This window comes from Perognathus longimembris, chromosome 17 (genome assembly GCF_023159225.1).
Source record: "Perognathus longimembris pacificus isolate PPM17 chromosome 17, ASM2315922v1, whole genome shotgun sequence".
NCBI classification, from domain to species: domain Eukaryota; kingdom Metazoa; phylum Chordata; class Mammalia; order Rodentia; family Heteromyidae; genus Perognathus; species Perognathus longimembris.
Genome location: NC_063177.1, coordinates 34,431,449 through 34,453,513, shown reverse-complemented (window position 1 = coordinate 34,453,513; position 22,065 = coordinate 34,431,449). Strand labels below are relative to the sequence as shown.

Sequence of the window (22,065 nt, the reverse complement as noted above, 5' to 3'; positions counted from 1 at the left end):
CCTTTAGCTCCTCCAAACTGCACCTGGGTGTGTCAAGAATGTCCCCCTTGAGCTAGTGACTCATGTCTGTAATCCTAACAACTCAAGAGGCTGAGATCTGGAGGATTGAAGTTCAAAGCCAACCCAGACAGAAACATCTGTGAGATTCTTTTTGCCAGTCCTGGAGCTTGGGACTCAGGGCCTGAGCACTGTCCCTGGCTTCTTTTTGCTCAAGGCTAGCACTCTACCTCTTGAGCCACAGCGCCACTTCTGGCTTTTTCTGTTTATGTGGTGCTGAGGAATTGAACCCAGGGCTTTGTGCATGCTAGGCAAGCACTTCACCACTAAGCATTATTCCCAGCCCAACATCTGTGAGATTCTGTCTACAAAATAACCAGTGAAAAGCAAGGCTGGAGTCGTGACAACTCAAGTGATAGCATGCCAGCCAAGCAAACAAGCTGAGGAATGTGAGGCTCCAAGTCCAAATCCTAGTACCACCAAAAAAAAAAAAAAAAAAAAAAAAAAAAGATTATTTTCAGAAGTCTTTGTTGGACATGACCCTCCTTTTCTTTTTTTCTGTTGGTCATAGGATTTGAACTCAGGGTCTGGGTGCTGTCCCTAAGCTCTTTGCTCAAGGCTAGCACAGTACTGCTTTGAGCCACAGTGTCACTTCCGGTTTTCTGGTGGTCAATTGGAGATAAAGAGTCTCATGGACTTTCCTGCCAGGCTGGCTTTGCGCCACAATCCCCAGATCTCAGGCTCCTGAGTAACTAGGATTACAAGGAGTGAGCCACCAGCACCTGGCTGTGACACTCCTTTTGAGTCTAACAACAAAGGTCTGAATCAAGGTCTCTTTTGGGACAACTAAGAAAGATCTCCCTTCCAGGCAGTCACCCTAACAGTAAAGCCAGGCTTTGTGGTATCACTGTAAGTGGTTATTCTAGATAACCAAGATGAGGAGGGCTTGTGCTCAGAAGGCCAAAAGCTCAATTTGCTAAGGGACTCTCACTGGAACACAGGCTCATTTCACCCCCTGGCCAGAAGGAACAGCTGAGGGAAAAGCAGCACTGTTTACTAACCATGAGTGGCAGCAGCCACCTGTGTAGCTGACCCTCTCAGATTGTGCCAAAGTGGACATGGTTACAGCAAGAGAGCCTTGCCTGGAATGGAGATCCAAGAGGAACATGTGGAAGGATAGACGAGTTGGCCTAGAGGGGTAGGATGCCTGCTCAAAGATCAGCCTAATACAGTGAAAAGGAAGGGCAGGAGGGAAATGAAAACCTTCCACCCTGGAATGTCTTTCTCAGCCTCCAATCCATCCAAGTTTCTATCTGGACTCTTATAACCAGCAGCAGGAAGAGTCCTTGTCCTCACTGTTTTCAGTACAGAAGCTCCCTGTGCAGAGCTGGGCTGGGCCCCATGAGAATAACCCACATGCCTGTGTGGAAGCAAAGGGCAGCATGATACCTAGCCTGGGAGAGTCAGTCAGTAACTACGTGAGGAACTGAAATTCAGTCCCTCAGGATGCTGGACAAACAATAAGGCAGGAAAACACTCTGAAGGGGGGGGGGTGTCTTCTAGCCAGCACTGAGTATTTGGGCTGCACGTGGCCAAGGCTACCATCTCTGGCCCTATAATGGATAGGAAACTCTCAGATTTTCCATCATCTCCCACTTTTCAAATATTTGCTGCTGTTGTCACCATATACTCAACAACTGGTCTGGTCATCACTGGAAAACAGGCGATGTGCCCAGGCCCTTTCACCCACCAACCACAAAGAGAAACACTTTTTTTAAGGTCTGTGATAGTAACACTGAATTATGTATTATTACTGAATGTTCTGGCACTAGCTTGGGAAAAGGGAAAGACCTCTTGCAAGCAAGAAGGAATAGGAAGTCCTCCCAAAGCAGCAAGCCTGCTTCTGCCTCTGGCTTTCAGGGTGCTCCAGGAGGTTTGAATAAACAAACCAACTTCCATCACAGAGGCTTCCCAAATCTCACCTGGAGAATGTGGAGAAAATAAGGCTTGAGAGGAGCAGAGTAGGGGTACCACAGTGTGTGAGCAGCATACCACCAGGAGGGGAACTTTGCTCAAACAGTCATCCCAGCTGTGGTGAGCCCACTTCCTCCCTCCAGAAAAGTACAAGAGTCAAATGCTTTGCAGAGCAAGAAGCGAGAGAGGTGACCACAGCCACCAGTATGTGTTGCCATCACTGGCCCTGGCCTGGGCCCAGGCACTAGGAGGGGCCAGCCCAAAGTGTTTAGTGGCCAACTCTAAGGAACTAACTGACCTGGGGGAAGGGTGGGCCACAGAGAGAAAAATGTATCGGGATAAACCCAGGAGTCCAGCAAACCCAGTCACCAAGGTACCTCCCATGGACAATGGTGATGCCATTCAGGGCTCTTCCTAGCCCCTTTGACCACCTGCTCTGTGTCTGCCTCCTGCTGAGCCCCAGCCTCTTTGCTGTACCCACTTTGCTTAATTCTGGGACATCTCTCCCATTGTTCCTCCTGGCTCAGTCACCACATGTGGTGACTCCTCCTTTCTACAACAGCCAGTTCTCAAATAAGAACCATCCACACCCTTCCTGTTCCCCTAGTCTCAAATATGTGGGTAATCTAGGTCCCCCACATCAAGTCATAAAAGTGCCTGAAGACTACCCACTGTACCCAATTCAGATCTTCAAACATGAATCAGAAAGGAGCCCTGGGATTTGGGGAACACTGTGGCAGACTCAAGAACTGAAAGTTTTTACCTCCATCTTCTGTCCTATAGAGAAGTCTCTAGTACACAGCAAGCCTGCTCTCTAATGGCAGGTTTTCTTGGAAGTTTTCACCTCCATCTTCTGTCCTATAGAGAAATCTCTAGTACACAGCAAGCCTGCTCTCTAATGGCAGGTTTTCTGTGTTTGCTGCTCAGGTCTGAAACTGGCTTAGAGTGGGCAGGGCTCTTGCTCTCTCTAGGGAGGCTGGAGGAAGAACTGCTTAGCCTTTACCACACTATGGCTGTTAACCCCACTGCAAGGTAGGCCTCTGGGAATACTAGAGTTAATGTGGACTCTGGCTGCAGCCTTTGGGTGGCAGGGATCTGAGCACATAAAAGAGTAGTAATGAGTGCCTGCCAGCTACAGTGGAGTCGAGAGAACAACTAATAAACCACTCCATTGCTGTGACTACAAGAAAAGGGACACAGGGCAGATGAAGCAGTAGGAATGGCCCACTCACTGAAATAGGGAAAAACTGGGGAGAGGTCTACAATTCATCCATCTTTACACCTTATAGTTTTCAGTGGGCTGGGGCTGCAGCTCAGTGGTAGAGCCCTTATGCAATGCCCTGGGTTCCATCTCAACACTCAAAAAACAAAATCTTTCAAGGGCTTCCATAGATGATGCTCCCCCTTTCTTAATACATCTTCCTTCTCCCCAGTAAATACTCTCCTTCATCTCCATCATTCCTGGGTAATTTCCCAGTGCTCAGAAAGGAAAGAACATGTTACTTAAGGAGATAGCAGGAGAGCCTTGGACCTTCTCAGTGTAATACCAGTGTTGAAGAAGGTGGCTTGTGCCAGGCCAGGGCCTCAAGCAGGAATTTGAACGAAGTGCAAACCTAGAAGCAGAAATTTCCCAGAAGACCAGGAATGAAAGATGGGCAGAGCACATATTTTGGTTTGGATGCCTACACTGATCAGAATTCTCCCACCTCCTGCCTGCAGCCACAATATTGACAGGTTGCTAAGAGTTCCTCGAGGGCTGGAGCCTATCCCAAGGAAAGAGGAAAGCTAGATGGCTGGGCCTTGCCAGACCCATGGAGGCGCATCGCTGACCTCCGTCTTGCTGTGGCAAGAAGCCCAGACTTGTTATATAAAAGATCTGGCCTGCAGCTGGAGCCTGAGCAAAAACATGCAGCCTAGAGCCTGTGCCTCTCCACCCGGCCACGGAATGTCGGAGGCCAACCCTGCCTTAGGTTGACAGAGAGCTAACAGAGAGGGACAGGGGCTTCCTAGAAGACTGCAGCAGAACATGACAGAGATAAGCTGCCTGCCTCTGCCAAAGTGGGAGGTTAAGTTGACACATCTGAAACCACCTCAAGCTCCATTCCTCCAGGAAGCCCTCTGAGAGTAGGTATATCATCTAGCCTGAGCAGTCCCTCCAAAAGTCACACCAAAAGGGACATGTGCTCCCATGGCCTGGGAGGGAGAAGCAAAGCCTTCTGTTTTCCTTGCCTTGTCCAAGGATAGAGGGAACTCAGCAAGGGGGCTCCTAGGAAGAAGCCCGCTCCATATGCTACCTGCAGTGTGTTCTGCCTTCACCTAGTCATAGAGCTGAGGAGGGCCCTCAATGTGAACTTGTTTTAAACTTGTTTTAATTCCTATTGATTCAAGGTGGGGCATTCCCAGGAGAATCCTGCTCCTCTAAAATTCTGTCAGACATTTGGCCCCATCTCATCCTTTGGCTGTGTCTTCACTGGCCTTCACAGAACTGGAATTAAGCTCAGAGGCCAAATCTTGTCCTCATTTCCTTATTCTTCATTCCAACATACCAAGACCAGGAATAGGCATTCACTCATTAATAACATTTGAAAATGAATCTCATTAAAAAAAAAAAGAGGAACAGATATGTGCACAGAAGAGGAGCAGCGTGAACTGCAGTAGGAAACATATCATCTGCTTTCCCATTACCTCAAAGTAGGCAGGGCAGGCACACTCCACTCAGTATTCAAGTATCACTCAGAATGGAGGGCTGAGGGCTGGGCCCAATGCTCTTTCCTTCTTGTCGCCACTGGTCCAAGCACAATTTAGGAATCGGCTTCAATTACATCAAAAGGGGGCCTTGACTCTCACTAACTCAACTGCTAAAATGTTCAAGTCCTGAATCAGATTAAGAAACACCTTCCTGTGATTTCACAAATAAGATGATTCTTGTTCAAACTAAAACTCTTATTAACACATGGACTGGAAGATCCAAGATTCCTTCTAAGCTTAGAATTCTTAAATGAGCCCAGTGCTGGTAGGTCACACCTGTAATCTTAGCTACTCAGGAGGCTGAGATCTGAAGATTACAGTTCAATTCAGCCTGGGCAGGAAAGTCCATGAGACTTTTATCTCTAACCACCAGAAAACTGGAAGTGGCTCAAAGTGGTAGAGTGCTAGCCTCGAGCAAAAGCTCAGGGACAGCACCCAGGCCTTAAGTTCAATACCCGTGACCAATGAAAAAAATAAAGAAAGAATTCTTAAATGGGAAGACCAAGCTAAATAAAACTACTAAAGGGAGAGAAGAACCTGGTCTCCACAGAACACACAGGGTGCCCTGGAACCCTAGACAGGGCTGTCAGCACGGCATTATCTGAGAGCTTCCCACTCCTAGGATCTATCCTGGGTCAGCACACTCACTGGCCATTTCCTGCAGCTGTGTGGGAAATACAAACTCAAATGAATGTGGGCCTTAGTTTAATTTTACAAGGTCAATCTCCTCTTAAACCTAAATTCCAAAATCAGCTGTTGATTATCCACACATGAATCCTGAATGCCAAACTGAAAACCCCAGTTTGATGCATTTCCTCCACACCAGGCAGGTGGAAGGCAAACTCATTTTCATCTAAGTTTACAAAGAAAAAGAAGCTGATAACAGCAGGTGACAAAAGCTTCTATGTTCAACCAAAGCCCAGGACAAGTCATTGATGATTGAGAGTAGATGGGTGGGCCAAAGGCCTCCCAGCCATCCCTCCCAAGCCCTCCTGATCCCATTAGGAAAGAGCTGCATTACCTGGGTGGCCTTGTCATTGGTACAGCAGGTGAAGACCCCATCGGTATCCCGTGGCCACTGGCCCAGAAGGTAGGAAGTGAGGATGGTGTCCAGAGAGAATGTTCGTCGGACCTGGGGTGGCTGAGGCCTATATACTGACTTTTCTGGGGCCACCGAACATGGGACACTGGCTGAAAGAGAGCACAGCCCGCACACCTTGATGTCAACATAGAGGAAGGAGATATGGCAGTCAGCTTTTTCTCTTCTAGGAAGCCTCTGGCTGCCACATCTTCACTTGCGGCTGAGAGAATTTGAAGCAGCCTATAAAGACACATACAGTCTAAGAAACCTCTCTTGACTTAACTTTATCATTGAGAACAACTCATAGCATATCAGTTTAGATTTACAGGTTACTTTTTCTATTCTCCCCCCCCCCCCCAAGTCGTGGGGCTTGGGACTCAGGGCCTAAGCACTGTCCCTGGCTTCTTTTGCTCAAGGCTAGCACTCTACCTCTTGAGCCACAGAGCCACTTCCGGATTTTTCTGTGTATGTGGTACTGAGGAATCGAACCCAGGGCTTCATGCATGCTAGGCAAGCACTCTGCCGCTAAGCCACATTCCAAGCCCCTTACAGGTTATTTTGTACAATTCTGTTCCTGGTATACAATGAACTGGAACTCCTAAGTCTGCACAGTTTCCTGAGAGTAGCACTGTTTCCTATCATGAAAAAGGGAACTCTTCGTACATGGACAAAACCCAAACTTTCTTCCCTTTTATTTCCTGCCCTTTTCCCTCCCACCAGCATCCATGGCAGGGCTCCTACATACAAATCTCACTTAATTAACGAAAGGATTCTTTGTATTTCCTTCAGGACTAGTTCACTCCAGGGAAGTTGGGTGACTGGGATGAGGAGAACTGTATAAATTATTTACAACTCTCCAGGAGTGAGGAATCCAGTTTAGGAAAACATCTAAGTGCCTTCTATCTAAATAGTACAAAAACAATGCAATTTTAAGTCCATTTTATTTTACCTTGGTTGAAAATTTCTGAGTGAAAGCAAAAGCTCATACAGTTGATACAACTTAAGGGCTCTGGATCATCTGGAAGTTTCAGTAGTCCGGGGTTAACCCCATCTTCCACAGCCATATTCAAAACATTTCACTAAGGGCTGGGGATATAGCCTAGTGGCAAGAGTGCCTGCCTCGGATACACGAGGCCCTAGGTTCAATTCCCCAGCACCACATATACAGAAAACGGCCAGAAGCGGCGCTGTGGCTCAAGTGGCAGAGTGCTAGCCTTGAGCGGAAAGAAGCCAGGGACAGTGCTCAGGCCCTGAGTCCAAGGCCCAGGACTGGCCAAAAAAAAAAAAAAAATTTCACTAATATAAGATCTCTAAAGGTTCTCTCCTTTGAAGAGTACAAAATGCTTTCATAGCTGTAGTAATCCCTTGATAATTTGTGTATATTGAGCACCTCAAAATGGACTGGGAACTGTAGGTTTAAATAGACTTGAAGAACTTTATATTAAAAAGACACTAAAAGATTGGTAGTTCCTCAAAAAGTTAAACTTAGAATAACTTAGGATCCAGCAATTCTACCTCTAGGTATATACTGTCCAAAAAAACTGAGGCAAGGGCTTGAAAAGGCATCTTTACACAGGTGATCATAGTAGCATTATGATGGGTAAAAAGTGGAGGCAGGCGGGAAAAAATGAGGGAGGAGGTAATAAGTTGGATAAGAAATACACGCACTGCCCTATGTATGAAACTGTAACCCCTCTGTACATCACTCTGACAATAAAGAAATGAAAAAAAAAAGTGGAGGCAACTTCAGATGATGTTTAGTGAAATAAACCAGCCATAAAAACAAATGCAATCTACTCCACTTATAGTCCACTTATATGGGTACCTAGAATAGGCAGATTCCTAGGGAAAGAAAGTTGAATAGGGGGGCTGGGAATATGGCCTAGTGGCAAGAGTGCTTGCCTCGTATACATGAAGCCCTGGGTTCGATTCCTCAGCACCACATATGTAGAAAATGGCCAGAAGTGGCACTGTGGCTCAAGTGGTAGAGTGCTAACTTTGGGCAAAAAGAAGCCAGGGACAGTGCTCAGGCCCTGAGTTCAAGGCCTGGTACTGGCAAAAAAAAAAAAAAGTTGAATAGGGGTTCCCAGAGTTCTGAGAGGGAATGGGAGTTATTGTTTAATAGGTACATTTTCTGTTTGGGAGGATAAAAAAGTTTTGGAGCCAGGTGCTGGTCACTCACAGCTACAATCCTAGTTACTCAAATGGCTGAGATTTGAGGGTCATGGTTTGATTCTAATCTGAGCAAACAAATCCAAACAAAACACTTATTTCCAATTAAAACAGCAAAATGCCAGAAGTGGAGCTGGGGCTCAAGTGGTAAAGTACCAGCCATAAGTGATAAAGCCAATCAAGAGCTTGAGGCCCAGAGTTCAGGCCCCTGCGCAGGCACCAAAAAAATCTGGAAATGGATAGTGGTGCTGATTGTATACATTATGAATGTATTTAATGCCACTGAATTGTAAAATGAAAATGCCTAAGACAAAATTTTAAAATAAATTTTACATTTTTGTTATCACAATAAAGACACAAATAATCATAAACATTCATGTAAACATATTACTACATTATTTTGGTATGCTTGTAATCAGTATAAAATATACATTATGTTCTGCTTTGTTCTACCCATTTCATAATAACCCCATTACCAAGAATTAACACCTTCCATTTTGGTCGTGTGTGGGTGTGTGTGCGCTGGTCCAGTGGCTTGAACTCAGGGCCTGGACATTATCCATGAACTCTGTTGCTCAAAGCTAGTTCTCTACCACTTGAGGCCTGAGCTCCACATCTGGCTTTCTGCTAGTTAACTGGAGATAACAGTCTCATGGACTTTCCTGCCCAGGCTGGCTTCAAACCATGATTCTCAGATCTCAGCCTGCTGACTAGCTAGGAGTAGTTTGTAGATTTTTGTAGTAGTAATAGATTGTAGTTTTTTGTTTTGTTTTTGCCAGTCCTAAGGCTTGGACTCTGGCCTGAGCACTGTTCCTGGCTTCTTTTTTGCTCAAGGCTAGCCCTCTACCACTTGAGCCACAGCGCCCATTTCTGGCTTTTTCTGTGCATGTGGTGCTGAGGAATCGAACCCAGGGCTTCATGCATGCTAGGAGAGTACTCTACCACTAAGCCACATTTCTAGCCGGTAGATTGTAGTTTTTAAAGATTATGATATCTGACCAAGTGGTCTCCTATGTAATAATCTACTTAGCCATTCCCATACTATTGGGCATTTGAGATGACTCCTCTAATTTGGATATCATAATATTTCTGTATAGTCAACCTTTACTCTCAGTTCTACATCTAAATCCCTGGCATAACTATTGATTATCTCCCTCAAGTAACAAATATAAGCTAAAAAAGTTATTTCATGCTTACATAAAAACTTTTAAAATGACTTATTAAAAAAAAGAAGTGAGGGGCTGGGAATATGGCCTAGTGGCAAGAGTGCTTGCCTCGTATACATGACGCCATGGGTTCGATTCCCTAGCACCACATATATACAAAACGGCCAGAAGTGGCGCTGTGGCTCAAGTGGCAGAGTGCTAGCCTTGAGCGGGAAGAAGCCAGGGACAGTGCTCCGGCTCTGAGTCCAAGGCCCAGGACTGGCAAAAAAAAAAAAAAAGTGACTTATAATTACAAAGTCAGTAGGCGTAGATTGTAGAAGTCAGGAAGCATGAACAAGGACAAAACCCCTCAAATCTCAATACTGAGGGATAACCACTGTTAATATCATGAGGTATATCTCCTTACTTTCTGTGAGTGTACATACATACATACATATAATACTTCAAAATAAATGAGGCCATACTGTACACATTATTTTACTATGTGTTTTTACCTTGTATCAATATTCACTCCAAACAAACATAGGTTGACTATAACATATCTTATTTTGTTTTGAGATGGTGTTTTGCTAAGTCAGAACTGGCTGGCCTTACACTCAAGATCCTCTTGCCTCTGCTGCCCAAGGGCTGGGATTTCAGGTGTGAACCACCAGGCTTCCCAACGTGTTGTTTTAAGTGATCTTAACATTTCCATATTAAAACTCTTTAAAAGTTCTTTCAAAGACTGGAGTCAAAGGTCTTATGTTCTGTCCTCTCACTTTTCCTCTACACATCACGTGTCCTCTCAATGCTGGACAAAAGAACACTATGTGTCATTTTCCATCACTGTCCTGGTCTTTCCTCCTCCGAGGTTTGGCCCAGTGCTAAAATCAGAGCCCTCTGTCAAGCCAGCCCAATTGCCTCCACCTCCATTCCACCAAGCCTCAGGATCCTAGGAATCCCCTGCAAGGAGTGTCTAAGAATTTTGTTTCCACAATTTACATTGTGCTTTTCCAGGACATACACCCTCTCTAGGTATTTGTGACGCCTAGATAATAAACAGCCTGAGGCTGAGGCCTGGCTCTGATTTGTTTGTTTGGTTTTGTTGCCAGTCCTAGGGCTTGAACTCAGGGCCTGAGCACTGTCCCAGGCTTCTTTTTGCTCAAGGTTAGCACTCAGTCACTTGGGCCACAGGGCCACTTCCGGCTTTTTCTATATATGTGGTGCTGAGGAATCGAACCCAGGGCTTCATGTATACAAGACGAGCACTTTACCAATAGGCCATATTCCCAGCTCTCTGATTTATCTTTGTATCCCCTGGTAATTGTCATGTACCCAAGGACTTGAATAAAATTTTAAAAATCAATACTAGAAGGATAAACCTGCTGCTACTGGCTCATGCCAGTAATCCTAGCTACTTAGAAAGCTAAAATCTGAAGATCATAATTCGAAACCAGCCCAGGAAGGCAAGTCCATGAGACTCTTATCTCCAATTAACCACCAGAAAACTGGAAGTAGCACTGTGGCTCAAAGCGGTAGAGCATTAGCCTGGAACAAATGAGCTCAGGGATAGCACCCAGGCCCAGAGAGTTCAAGCCCCATGACCGATTAAAGGAAAGGGGGGCGGGAGGGAGGGATAAACCTGCTTTAATTATACCATACATTCAGGGTTTGTCTGCAGTATGGATCCATGCTCAGCCTACTCACCTTGAGTAAAGACTCCATAGCTATTTGCTTTCTGTCCCACTTTCTGAGACTCTGCAGGGCTCAATCTCTTTCTTACCTTTCCTGAGAGTCACCCAGTGAGTTATTGACAAGCCTACTAGTGTAAAGACCCAACTTCATCTCCTGCACTAGCATTTAAATCACTCTTTTTTTTTTTTCCTGTGCTGGATTTTTTTTTTTTTTTTTGCCAGTCCTGGGCCTTGGACTCAGGGCCTGAGCACTGTCCCTGGCTTCTCTTTGCTCAAGGCTAGCACTCTGCCACTTGAGTCACAGCGCCACTTCTGGCCATTTTCTGTATATGTGGTGCTGGGGAATCAAACCCAGGGCTTCAAGTATAGGAGGCAAGCGCTCTTGCCACTAGGCCATATCCCCAGCCCCCTGTGCTGGATTTGAGATTAAAAAGTGGCAATCCAAATTTCTGGGCACTTCTGCCCATGTAAGAAGCCAGCTCAAACCCTGTGGGCTTCCATCAAATCGGTCTCTAAGAGTCGTGTATGAGGCAGGCAGGACCTCTGGAAAGAAGCATTGCAACATTACATAAAAGACAACTAAAGATGCAGGTGAGCAAGTAATACAGGCCAAAATATGATCCTAAGGGTCTGCTTCATCATCCTTATATAAAAGGAAGGAAACTAACTGCAGGGCCAAGAAATAAGCTATTGGGAGAAAGATCTCTTTGGGCCCCCTATCTATCTCCTCTTCCCCAACTCCCATAGCTAAGTCACTGTGAGAATCTCCTTTAGTACCTTCAATGTGGCCCCATCCCCACAACATACTTTCCTATCAGCTCTAGAAAGGGCTAGAAAGAAGAGTCTGATAAGGAAAGCAAAGCATAAAGAATTATAGTCTCGGGCTGGGAATATGGCCTAGTGGCAAGAGTGCTTGACTCATATACATGAAGACGTGGATTCAATTCCCCAGCACCACATATATAGAAAACGGCCAGAAGTGGCACTGTGGCTCAAGTGGCAGAGTGCTAGCCTTGAGCAAAAAGAAGCCAGGGACAGTGCCCAGGCCCTGAGTTTAAGCCCCAGGACTGGCAAAAAAAAAAAGAAAAGAAAAGAAAAGAAAAGAAAAAAGAAAAAGAATTAGAGTCTCTCAGTTGGGCATGGGTAGTTCATGCCTGTAATCCTAGATTCTCAGGAGGCTGAGATCTGGGAATCATGGTTGGAAGCCAGCCTGGGCTTTTCCCGTGAGACTTTCATCCCCAATTAACTATTAAAAAAAAAAAAAAAAACTTGAACAAAAACCTTAGGGATAGACCCAGGTCTAATTCAAGCCCCAGGACTGGCACAAAAAAAAAAAAAAAAGAGGAAAGAAAGAATTATATTCTCTGATGCCAGTCCCAGCCTCATTTCTTCTAGGTCAATCTTGCAACTGTTCCCTGAGAGCTCAAGGCCTCTTGAGGCTACAAGAAGACCTGCCAGGATCACGGCAGGATGGATTGATTTTTAACCCTCATTCAGGGATAGAGCATCTAGGAGGAAATAGCCGGTCTGACCCTGGGGTTGGCACTATCTTCAGTTTTTGTTTCTTGAGGAAGCTTTTGGAACCGGGTGTCAAAGATTCTATTTGTCTGGGACAATTTTAACCACACTCATTTTATATCAGTTCCTGTTCAACAAGTTAAGAGTTCAGTTTCAAAGGTTCAAAGAGTTCAGTAATCTTAGTGGTACTTTGTTCCCAATATTCAGTGATAGGGAACACTCAGAATCCTGGAACTCAGTATGAGAATCTAACTACTCAAATTTTGCTCAAGTCTACATTCTTTCTGCCCACCTGATTCACAAAGATTCTGTGGTCTTTAGGGATCCTGGCTTCTCCATACACACACACACACACACACACACACACACACACACACACACACACAGTGTGTATGTATGTGATCATCTCCACATATATATATATCATATATATGATCATAGAAATTGTAAAAGGGAAATTAAAAATGAAGAAGGAAGGAGAGAAAGAACTGAGAAGAGAGCTAGCAGCCAATAAACATGGTGGCCTCTGCTTCCCTCCCCACTGCAGACCTGCCAGGACCTCACTGCATCCAAGTCCAGCTGGAGTCTCTGCATTTGCTTCTTTTCCTTAGATGAGGAAACAGCTGGGCCTCAGCCTTCTCTCCATAGGGACCACATCCCTGCACAGGGGGCTGGCTTGCCTCCTAGCTTGCCACGAGACAAAATCACCTCTGTCTCAGAGCCCTCAGCAAGGCACCAATGCCTGCCCACACTCCAAAATTCTTGGCATGTCCCAGTGCCTCTGAGGAGACTAAAATGCCATGTTTCTTTCATTCCTAAGAAATAAGGGAGGGGCCCTTTTATAAGATTTTAATAGGGAAAAAAATCTGCCTCTTATTTCATAAACCTCCTCCCAAATGTTTTGGTAAGCACCTGCTGCTTTGGGCACCAGAACTGATTAAGGGATAAACCAAGGTATTAATTTCCCCCAAATGTAACACAAACCAGAGCCAAAGTCAGACACTGATGTGTTTCTGTGCCATCCTTAAAGGGGAGATAGGCTGGCAGGCATATTGTGGCCCGTAGTATCTGGGCAAAGGCTAAGATGTGAACAGAGTAGGTTTCCCTCTAGCTCTGCTTTACTGTGACATGACTGTCACCAATACTACCTCTCTTACCCCACTCTTGGCCCACTCTACCTCTGCACCCAGGGCACCATCTGCCTGAGTTACCACCTGGGGGTGCCAGGAAGTAAAGAAGAGATGAAAATGCTTTATTCCTTTAAGATTGAAGGTAAAGGTGAGACAAATGGGAAAGAGACTATCCAGAAATAAGTGATCAGTTTTAGCCACTATACCTATAGATAACTGATGCTCCTGGTCTCTAGGAAGGCACACTTCTTTAGTGGTAAGATATCCCCCTTCCCCAATCCCCCCAATCCTGGGGCTTTAACTCAGGCCTGGCACTATGCTATCCCTGAGTCTCTTTTTACTCAAGGCTAGCACTCTATTCTATGAGCCACAGAGCCACTTCTGGCTTTTTCTGTGTTTACTGGAGATAAGTCTCATGGACTTTTCTGCCTGGGCTGGCTTTGAACTGTGGTCCTCAGATCTCAGCCTCCTGAGTAGCAAGGATTACAGGCATGAGCTACAAGCCCAGCCAGGTCATTTCCTTCCTAGTGACAGCCTAATACAGTCTTGGACACCATCTGAGATAAACAGTGCAGGGAAAATAAAAAGCTGCTTATAGCTGGACATGGTGGCATATGCAGGTAATTCCAGCTCTTGAGAGGCTAAGGCAGGAGGATGGAAAGTTCAGGGCCAGCCTGGGTTACATAATGAGATCCTGTCTAAAAAAAAAAAAAAAAAAAAAAAAAAGTAATGAAGGTGCTTATAGACTTGGGCAGCAGAAGCATCAGATCAACACTTAAGTTCTAAGGCCAAATGGAAGTTGACCTCAGCTGAAACCAACCTCAGTTAAGGATGTCTGCTAAGAAACCTCACATGTGAGTGTAGTTGCGGTCAAGGCCTGTGGGCTTATCCCTTCCTTATGTGCAAACTGGAAAGATCTGCATAGTGGGCTCTGCCCTGCACATGTGTGATTATGGCTAAAGGATAGGAAGTGTTGAGAGGTGACAACGGTTGCTTGTGGTTAGAAGATGAACTGGTTTCATTTTTGGAAAGTACCCCTCTCAGATTTGGGAAATAGCACAATCAGCTCTTGTATCAGAGAAGAGGAGTCTGTATCATGACAGGCCATGACAAAGCAGCAGGCACGGGGGCACCGACTGGGTGGCTGTGGCAGGAGGGTGGAGTGTCCTGTTTACAGCACCATGGGGTATTATCGGCCCATCACATGCAGAAGTCTCTACAGCCCAGCCACCTGGCGAAGTACCCTGGCACCAGGCCAGGCCATTTCACCATGCAGCTGAGCAGTGGCGGATGCTTTGGTTCTTGGGCAACAGCAAGTGGAAAAAACAAAACAAAACAGCACACACTGGAGATAAGAAGCCTTAGGTACTATCTTCCAGAGCCACTTGGCCCCGTCTCCCAACTGCTACACTTGTCTGGCTTTGAGGAGAGGGGCCAGGAGCAAGGAGGCCCAGCAGTCCAGTGTCTGTCTGTTGAAGGAGAGTCAAAAGAACTAACAGCACACACAGCAGGCAAGACATTGAACCAAGGGTAGAAGAAGGGCCCAACACACAGCAACAGATGGCAGACTCCTTTAGGAAGCAGGTTTGCATGCTCACTATGCACTAGCTCTATGATAAACAATGCTGATACAAGAAGAATAAAGCAAGAAGTTGCTGGTAGGGAAGTTGGAAGGCCCATCTATGCCAATGACCCCTGCAGGTAGCCCCCTTGAAAATGCCCCTTCAGAAGGGCCACCAATTCCTTTCTTCAGGCCCTTGCTGGAAATCAGCTCAGGTTTAATCACATCAGCATATCCCCTCAGAGAAATCTGAAGGTGAAAGTGACAGCTATTAGAAGGAGAAGACTGGGGCTGGGAATCTGACTCAGTGGAGGAGTGCCTGCCGGGTGAGCGCAAGGCCCCCAGTTCGGTCCTCAGCTCTGGGGAAAAAAACCAAAAAATAAAGAAGGAGAAGACTGGAGGGAGAAAGGGAGATGATGATGATGCAGGAAATGAGACCAGTTGAGCTGTTCTTCTCAACTTGGCCAGAAGCAGACTGTGGGGTGGGGGTCCTGAGCAATTTACGAGGAGAAATCAGCCCAGCACCAAGAGGCTCTAGCTGGGCATCTATGGACACCTGCCATCTTTGGGGCAATGCAGCAGAGAGAAAGCCTGGGACATAGACAAGACTTCTCTGTAGTCCTCCATTAGCATAAGGCCTAGTCATCCCCAAAATAACTGAGAGGGACTATAAAAGAAGGAAGAGAGAGACAGCCAGTAAGATCTTAGGCATGGCAAAAACTCAACAACTAGCTGGTTCAACAAACAAATTGTGAGTCATCCTCTCTTGTTGTCACGCTTTGAAGCATTATTACCACTATTTTTGTAATCTCGCGTCTTAAAGAGAAAGTAATATAGCCAGGCACTGGTAGCTCATGCCTGTAATCCTAGTTACTCAGGAGGCTGAGGTCTGAGGATGGTGGTTCAAAGCCAGCCCTGGGGCAGGAAAGTCCCTGGGACTCTTATCTCCAAGTAACCACCAGAAAACTGGAAGTGGCCCTGTAGTTCAAGTGGTAGAGCGCTAGCCTTGAGCTGAAGAGCTTAGAGACAGTACCCAGGCCCAGAGTTCAAGCCCCATGACCAACCCCTCCACTCCCAAAAAAGAGAGAAATAATAATACTTATTATAACAGAAGCAACATATGTTACAGGAAGTAAGAACATGATGAACCCAAAGTAAAAAACAAACTTATGCAATTGCCCACCCAGAGATCACCAAGGTACCAATTCTACCCAGCTCTTCCTCCATGCACATATGTATGCATATAAATTTTTAATAAAATGAGATTGTAGTATAGCTATTTTTCCACAATTTGGGGGGGGGGATCAATTACCTTTGCTTAGGGAGAAGAAGCAAGGCAAGGACAGGACAATATGGTTGCACACTGAAGGGAGCAGGCCCTGCTCTGACCTGTGATGTAACACTTTTATTTGGAGATGTGTGTGTGGGTATGTGTGCATGCATGCGCAACAAGATACGTGTGCTAGTCCTAGGACTTGAACTCAGGGCCTGAGCACTGTCCCTGAGCTTTTCTGTTCAAGCTAGCACTCTACCACTTGGGCCACAGTTCCACTACAGCTTCCTGGTGGTTAACTGGAGATAGAAGTCTCACAGGGGCTGGCGATATGGCCTAGTGGCAAGAACGCTTGCCTCGTGTACTTGAAGCCCTGGGTTCGATTCCCCAGCACCACATATACAGAAAATGGCCAGAAGTGGCGCTGTGGCTCAAGTGGCAGAGTGCTAGCCTTGAGCAAAAAGAAGCCAGGGACAGTGCTCAGGCCCTGAGTCCAAGGCCCAGGACTGGCAGGGAAAAAAAAAAAAAGACCGTATCACCTAAGAGAAGACTTTTTGGGGCTGGGGATATGGCCTAGTGGCAAGAGTGCTTGCCTCGTATACATGAGGCCCTGGGTTCAATTCCCCAGCACCACATATACAGAAAATGGCCAGAAGTGGCGCTGTGGTTCAAGTGGCAGAGTGCTAGCCTTGAGCAAAATGAAGCCAGGGACAGTGCTCAGGCCCTGAGTCCAAGCCCCAGGACTGGCCAAAAAAATAAAAAATAAAAAATAATAATAAAAAAGAAGAAGTCTCAGACTTTCCTGCCTGAGCTGGCTTTAAACAGGATCCTCAGATCTCAGCCTCCTGAGTAGCTAGGACTATAGGTGTGGCACCCTGGTTTATTTGGAGAAATTTTAATCTGAAGAACAAAGTTAAACAGGAATTGAAAATTCTAAATACTTCCCCAAGAACAGATTTTCAGTAAGCAGGGGAAGTTCCTTTGAGTAGTCTGGCAGGGATTATTATTCTATTTCAGGACATGTGCTGGGATTAAAGTACTCAGGCATTCTACTGCACCAACTATGGCTCCGGGCCACCTAACTGCTCAACTCAGAGACTTGAGTTTTGAAGGGAAGTTGTGGTGAAACTGAAATCTTCAATATGACTATTCAAGAGCTAGAAGCCCTCTGTGGAAATCCCATGAAGACCCCATTCATCCCAGCTGGTAAAATGCAATCTGGGCCTTTGAAGAATTCCTCCAGCGACTGGGAATATGGCCTAGTGGCAAGAGTGCTTGCCTCATATACATGAAGCCCTGGGTTCAAGTCCCCAGCACCACATATATAGAAAACGGCCAGAAGTGGCGCTATGGCAATTCCCCAGCCCTGAATACCAAGTCATAGCTAACTTTAACCACAACAGGGAGAAGCTCAAAAAACTAGACTCAAAAAGAAAAAAATGAGTAACATCATACATCATCTTTCCTCTACCAAGAAGGCTAATTACCTAAAAAGAAAACAAACAAACAAAAAAAAACACAACAATGGTAAACAACCAGGCACCAGTGGCCCATGCCTGTAATCCTAGCTATGTGGGAGACTGAGATCTGGGGATCATGGTTCAAAGCCAGTCCAGGCAAAAAAGTCGGTGAGACTACTATTTCCAATTAACGATGAAAAAAGCTGGAAGCAGAGCTGTAGCTCCTGTGGTAGAGCGCTACCCTTGAGCAAAAAACTCAGGGAGTGCACAGGCCCTGAGTTCAAGTCCCAGGACAGGTACAAACATCCACAAAAAAGTGATGTAGGCTCTTAAGTCACCTAGCTCAGGCCTGCCGTTTCCTTACTGGTCTTTCTCTATCTCTGTCTGTCTGTCTGTCTGTCTGTCTGTCTCTCTCTCTCTCTCTCTCTCTCTCTCTCTCTCTCTCACACACACACACACACACACACACACACACACACACACACACACACCAAAAAAGAAAATGGTATTTGTGTACAACCAAACAACTTCTCAGTCAGGTCCTCACTAAATCACTAATGCTATATTTAAGTGTACAGCTCAAGTGGAGCCAATGAAAGCATTTCAGGCTGCATGTCTGACTTCTGAAAAATGCAAACCACACCTGGAGACAGCTGAAGAGACTGGACAAGAGAAATCACTCTGGAGATGTCACTGTGAGAAGAAAAGGTGAACACTAACTCTGCATCATCCAGGAGTCACGGGGTAATGCCAAAACATATGCAACAACAAAAAAGTAAACCAGTCCCTCTGCTACTTGCTCAATTCTCAAAAAAAACTGCAGTTAGAAGGAAAGGAAGTACCATGAACTTTTCACCCTTTATCTGAATTCTCTAAAGAAGAGTTCTATTAGATATCAACTTAATTACGACAAAACACTAGTAGTTATTGATTGGAACATTCTTCAAATTTAGAATGAACTGGGTTTTGCAATAGCATGTATAGCAAGTAACCCCACCCCTGCCCTATTAAAAAAAAAAAAAAACTTCACTCCTTGGTTTCCAGGGAGTAACAGATTTCTGAGTGGCCTATAAACTCAAATAATAGGTAGATAGATGCTCTTCACATCATCAAGTCTCAGCAGTCTGACTCCTATAAAATAGAAAAAAGATCACAACACTCAGTCACCTTTTATGTTGCTTTTTAAGAGAAGAGATAAGGGAGAAGCAGAGATTGGAAAGGTTTAGATAAATCTTGCAAGATGATAACGGTGAAACTGTACCCTGATTTGTTCTGAATATATGTAGCTCATACAACCATAGATTCTTGTTTGGGAGACAGAGTTTCCAAAGTATTATAAATGGTGAGGTGGCATCTCCATTATTTCTCCAAGGCCAAAGAGCAAAACAAGGCCCTTTATTTCTCAAACCTAAGACTTTTCAAAGTACATTTCTAGCACTTATGTTTCAGTCAGACTCAACTGTTTTAAGACTTCCTGGGTGCCTTGGTTCGGATGGAATGGAAGCTCCCATTCCCTTCATTTGATAGGAACCAGGATGATCATACCTGGGTTTCTGGAATATTGCTTTTCCCATTGGACTTGTGGGGTTGCCCAAGTGTGAGTTACCTTTCCTAGTGAGGAAAGTAGAAAGAAAGTAAGTAAAAGAAAAGAGACTTGGGAGTTACTTGGGAGGCTTAGATCTAAGGACTGAGGTTTGAAGCCAGCCCAGGAAGACAAATTCTCAAGACTCATCTTCAATTAACCAGGAAAAAGACAGAACTAGAGGTGTAGATGAAAAGGTAGCTCAACAATCATAAACAAAAGAAATCCATGAGAGGGTGTTGTTCTGAATTAAAACCTAGTATTAGCACCAAAAAGAAAAACTAGAAAACAATAAAAACAAGCCAGGAATGGTGACTCTTGGCTTAACTACACTTGTATGTAATCCTAGTTACTCAGGAGTCTGAGATCAGGAAGAATGCAGCTCAAAGCCAACCCAGGGCAGGAAAAGTCCATGAGACTCTTATCTCCACTTAACCACAAAATGCTGGAAGTAGAGCTCTAGCTCAAGTGGTAGAGCACTAGTCTTGAGCAAAAGTGCTCAGGGACAGCACCCAGACTTCAAGCCAGAGTACTCCCACAAAAAAAAAAAAACCCCAAATAATGAAAGCAAAAAGGGTTAATGACATGGCACCAAATGGTAATACACCTGCTTCACAAGTACAAAGTCCCTACTTCAAACCCCAATACTGAAAAAAAAGAGAAAGATTTAAAAATGACTGATAGGGCTGGGAATATCGCTTAGTGGTAGAGTACTTGCCTCGTATACATGAAGCCCTGGGTCCACAGGACCACATACATAGAAAAAGCCAGAAGTGGTGCTGTGGCTCAATTGGTAGAGGCCTCGCCTTGAGCAAAAAGAAGCCAGGGACAGTGCTCAGGTCTGAGTTCAAGCTCCAGAACTGGCAAAAATTTTAAAAATACAGATAATTTTCACATAATCAAAATAATTTCTGCTTTCTTAACCATGATTTATTTTTAGCTCTATCTAGCCTACCTTCTCCCTGCAAGCAAACTTCCAGATAGTACTATATACTTAAGCAAATAATATCCGATTTAATCAGTTCAAGTCACATAAAATATAAATCTTGACTAAACTTATTAGCCTCCTTTTGTTGCCTTCCTTTAATATCTCAAAAGCCACACCAAAAAAATTGTTATTCTTTCACTGAACTGGTCATATCAACATTTATGTCCATTAGTGTTAATTCATAACTCTCTTTATTCAACCATCAAAATAATATCTGAACCAGAAGAGCTTTGGTAGTACATACTTATAATCTCAGCTCTCTGGAGACTGAGGCAGGATAATTGAAACTTCAAGGCCAGTCTAGACAACATAGTCTGGCTTATGTTGTTTTGTTTTGTTTACTGTGCAGGTCCCGAAGCTTGAACTCAGGGCCTGGGTGCCGTCCCTGAGTGTTTCTGCTCAAGTCTAGCACCCTACCACTTCAGCCACAGCTCCACCTTCAGCTTTTTGGTGGTTAATTGGAGATAAGAGTCTCAGACTTTTCCTGCAATCCTCAGAGCTCAGCCTTCCAAGTAGTTAGGATTTATAGGCATGAGCTATTGGTACCTGGCTGTTTTTTTGTTTTTCAAAAAGCCTGTAATCCTTGCTACTTGGGATTCAGAGATCTGAAAGATAACAGTTAAAGGTTAGCCTAGGCAAAAAGTTCATGAGGGCCAGGAGTTTGGCCTAGTGGTAGAGTGCTTGCCTCGTATGCAAGATGCCCTGGGTTTGATTCCTCAGTACCACATATACAGAAAAAGCCGAAGTGGCACCGTGGCTCAAGTGGTAGAGTGCTAGCCTTGAGCAAAAAGAACTCAAGGACAGTGCCCAGGCCCAGAGTTCAAGCCCTACAACACACACACACACACACACACACACACACACACACACACACACGTTCATGAGACCCCATCACAACCAGGCATGGTGGTACCTGTCTCTTAGCCTAGCTACAAGGGAAGCTCAATGGCTGAGCATGAAGTAAAATGGCCTATGACTGTCATCTTAATTACATAGGAGGAGAGAAATAGGAGGATCACAGTCGTACATAGCCTGGACATAAAACAAGACCTTATCTTGAAAATAACTAACACAAACAGGGTTGGAAACATGGTTCAACTGGTAGAACACCTGCCTCTCAGTATAAGACCCTGACTTCAAACTCCAATATGGCCAAAATTAATGCAAGACAAAACAAAAGCCAGTCCGTAGATAACAAAACCACTGAGCCCAAGGTCATCAAGTAGAGCCTATTTATACAATGCCAAAGCATCACCTCATAAAACACTTTCTGGGAGAATAATGTACTTTTTTATAGTGGAAAACTCCCTGGTCGTCATCTTAAGTGATCAAATTTAACATGACTAGGCTGGAGTGTAGCTTGGTGGCAGAACATGTGCTCAGCATGTGTAAGCTTCGGGTTCAATCCCCAGCCGTCTTCACCCCACCCTCAAAAAACCTTAGTGTTATTAGTTATGAACATTCTTGCATTATGTGCAAAATGTCTCAAAATGGTTATTGTGAAGCCCACAACATAACCCATGAGATGCTCCTCAGAAGTATTTAACCTGCTTCCAATCAACTTGCAGAGCTGACTTCCCATTTATAGGAAACATGGGCTAGAGAAACAAGTTAAATGCCCCAATGAGGAAACAGGCATAAAAAATCCAGAGTGTGGAAGAGTTACAAGACTGCTTCTCAAAGTGTCATAAAAACAGAAAACAAAAATGAGAGACAGAGGATACTTCTAGATAGAGAAGCTT

At 44.9% G+C, this 22,065-nt stretch overlaps 1 protein-coding gene across 3 annotated transcripts in view; it reads right to left on the bottom strand.

Moving 5' to 3' along the window:
• The window catches only part of Fam117a (family with sequence similarity 117 member A), a 55,402-nt gene that overhangs the window by 15,822 nt on the left and 17,515 nt on the right, over window positions 1-22,065 (bottom strand). For all 3 annotated transcript variants that reach the window (XM_048367255.1, XM_048367257.1, XM_048367256.1), the window contains exon 2: window positions 5,741-5,910. In XM_048367255.1, the coding sequence (XP_048223212.1) occupies window positions 5,741-5,910 (170 nt within the window). The remainder of the gene's footprint in view (window positions 1-5,740; window positions 5,911-22,065) is intronic.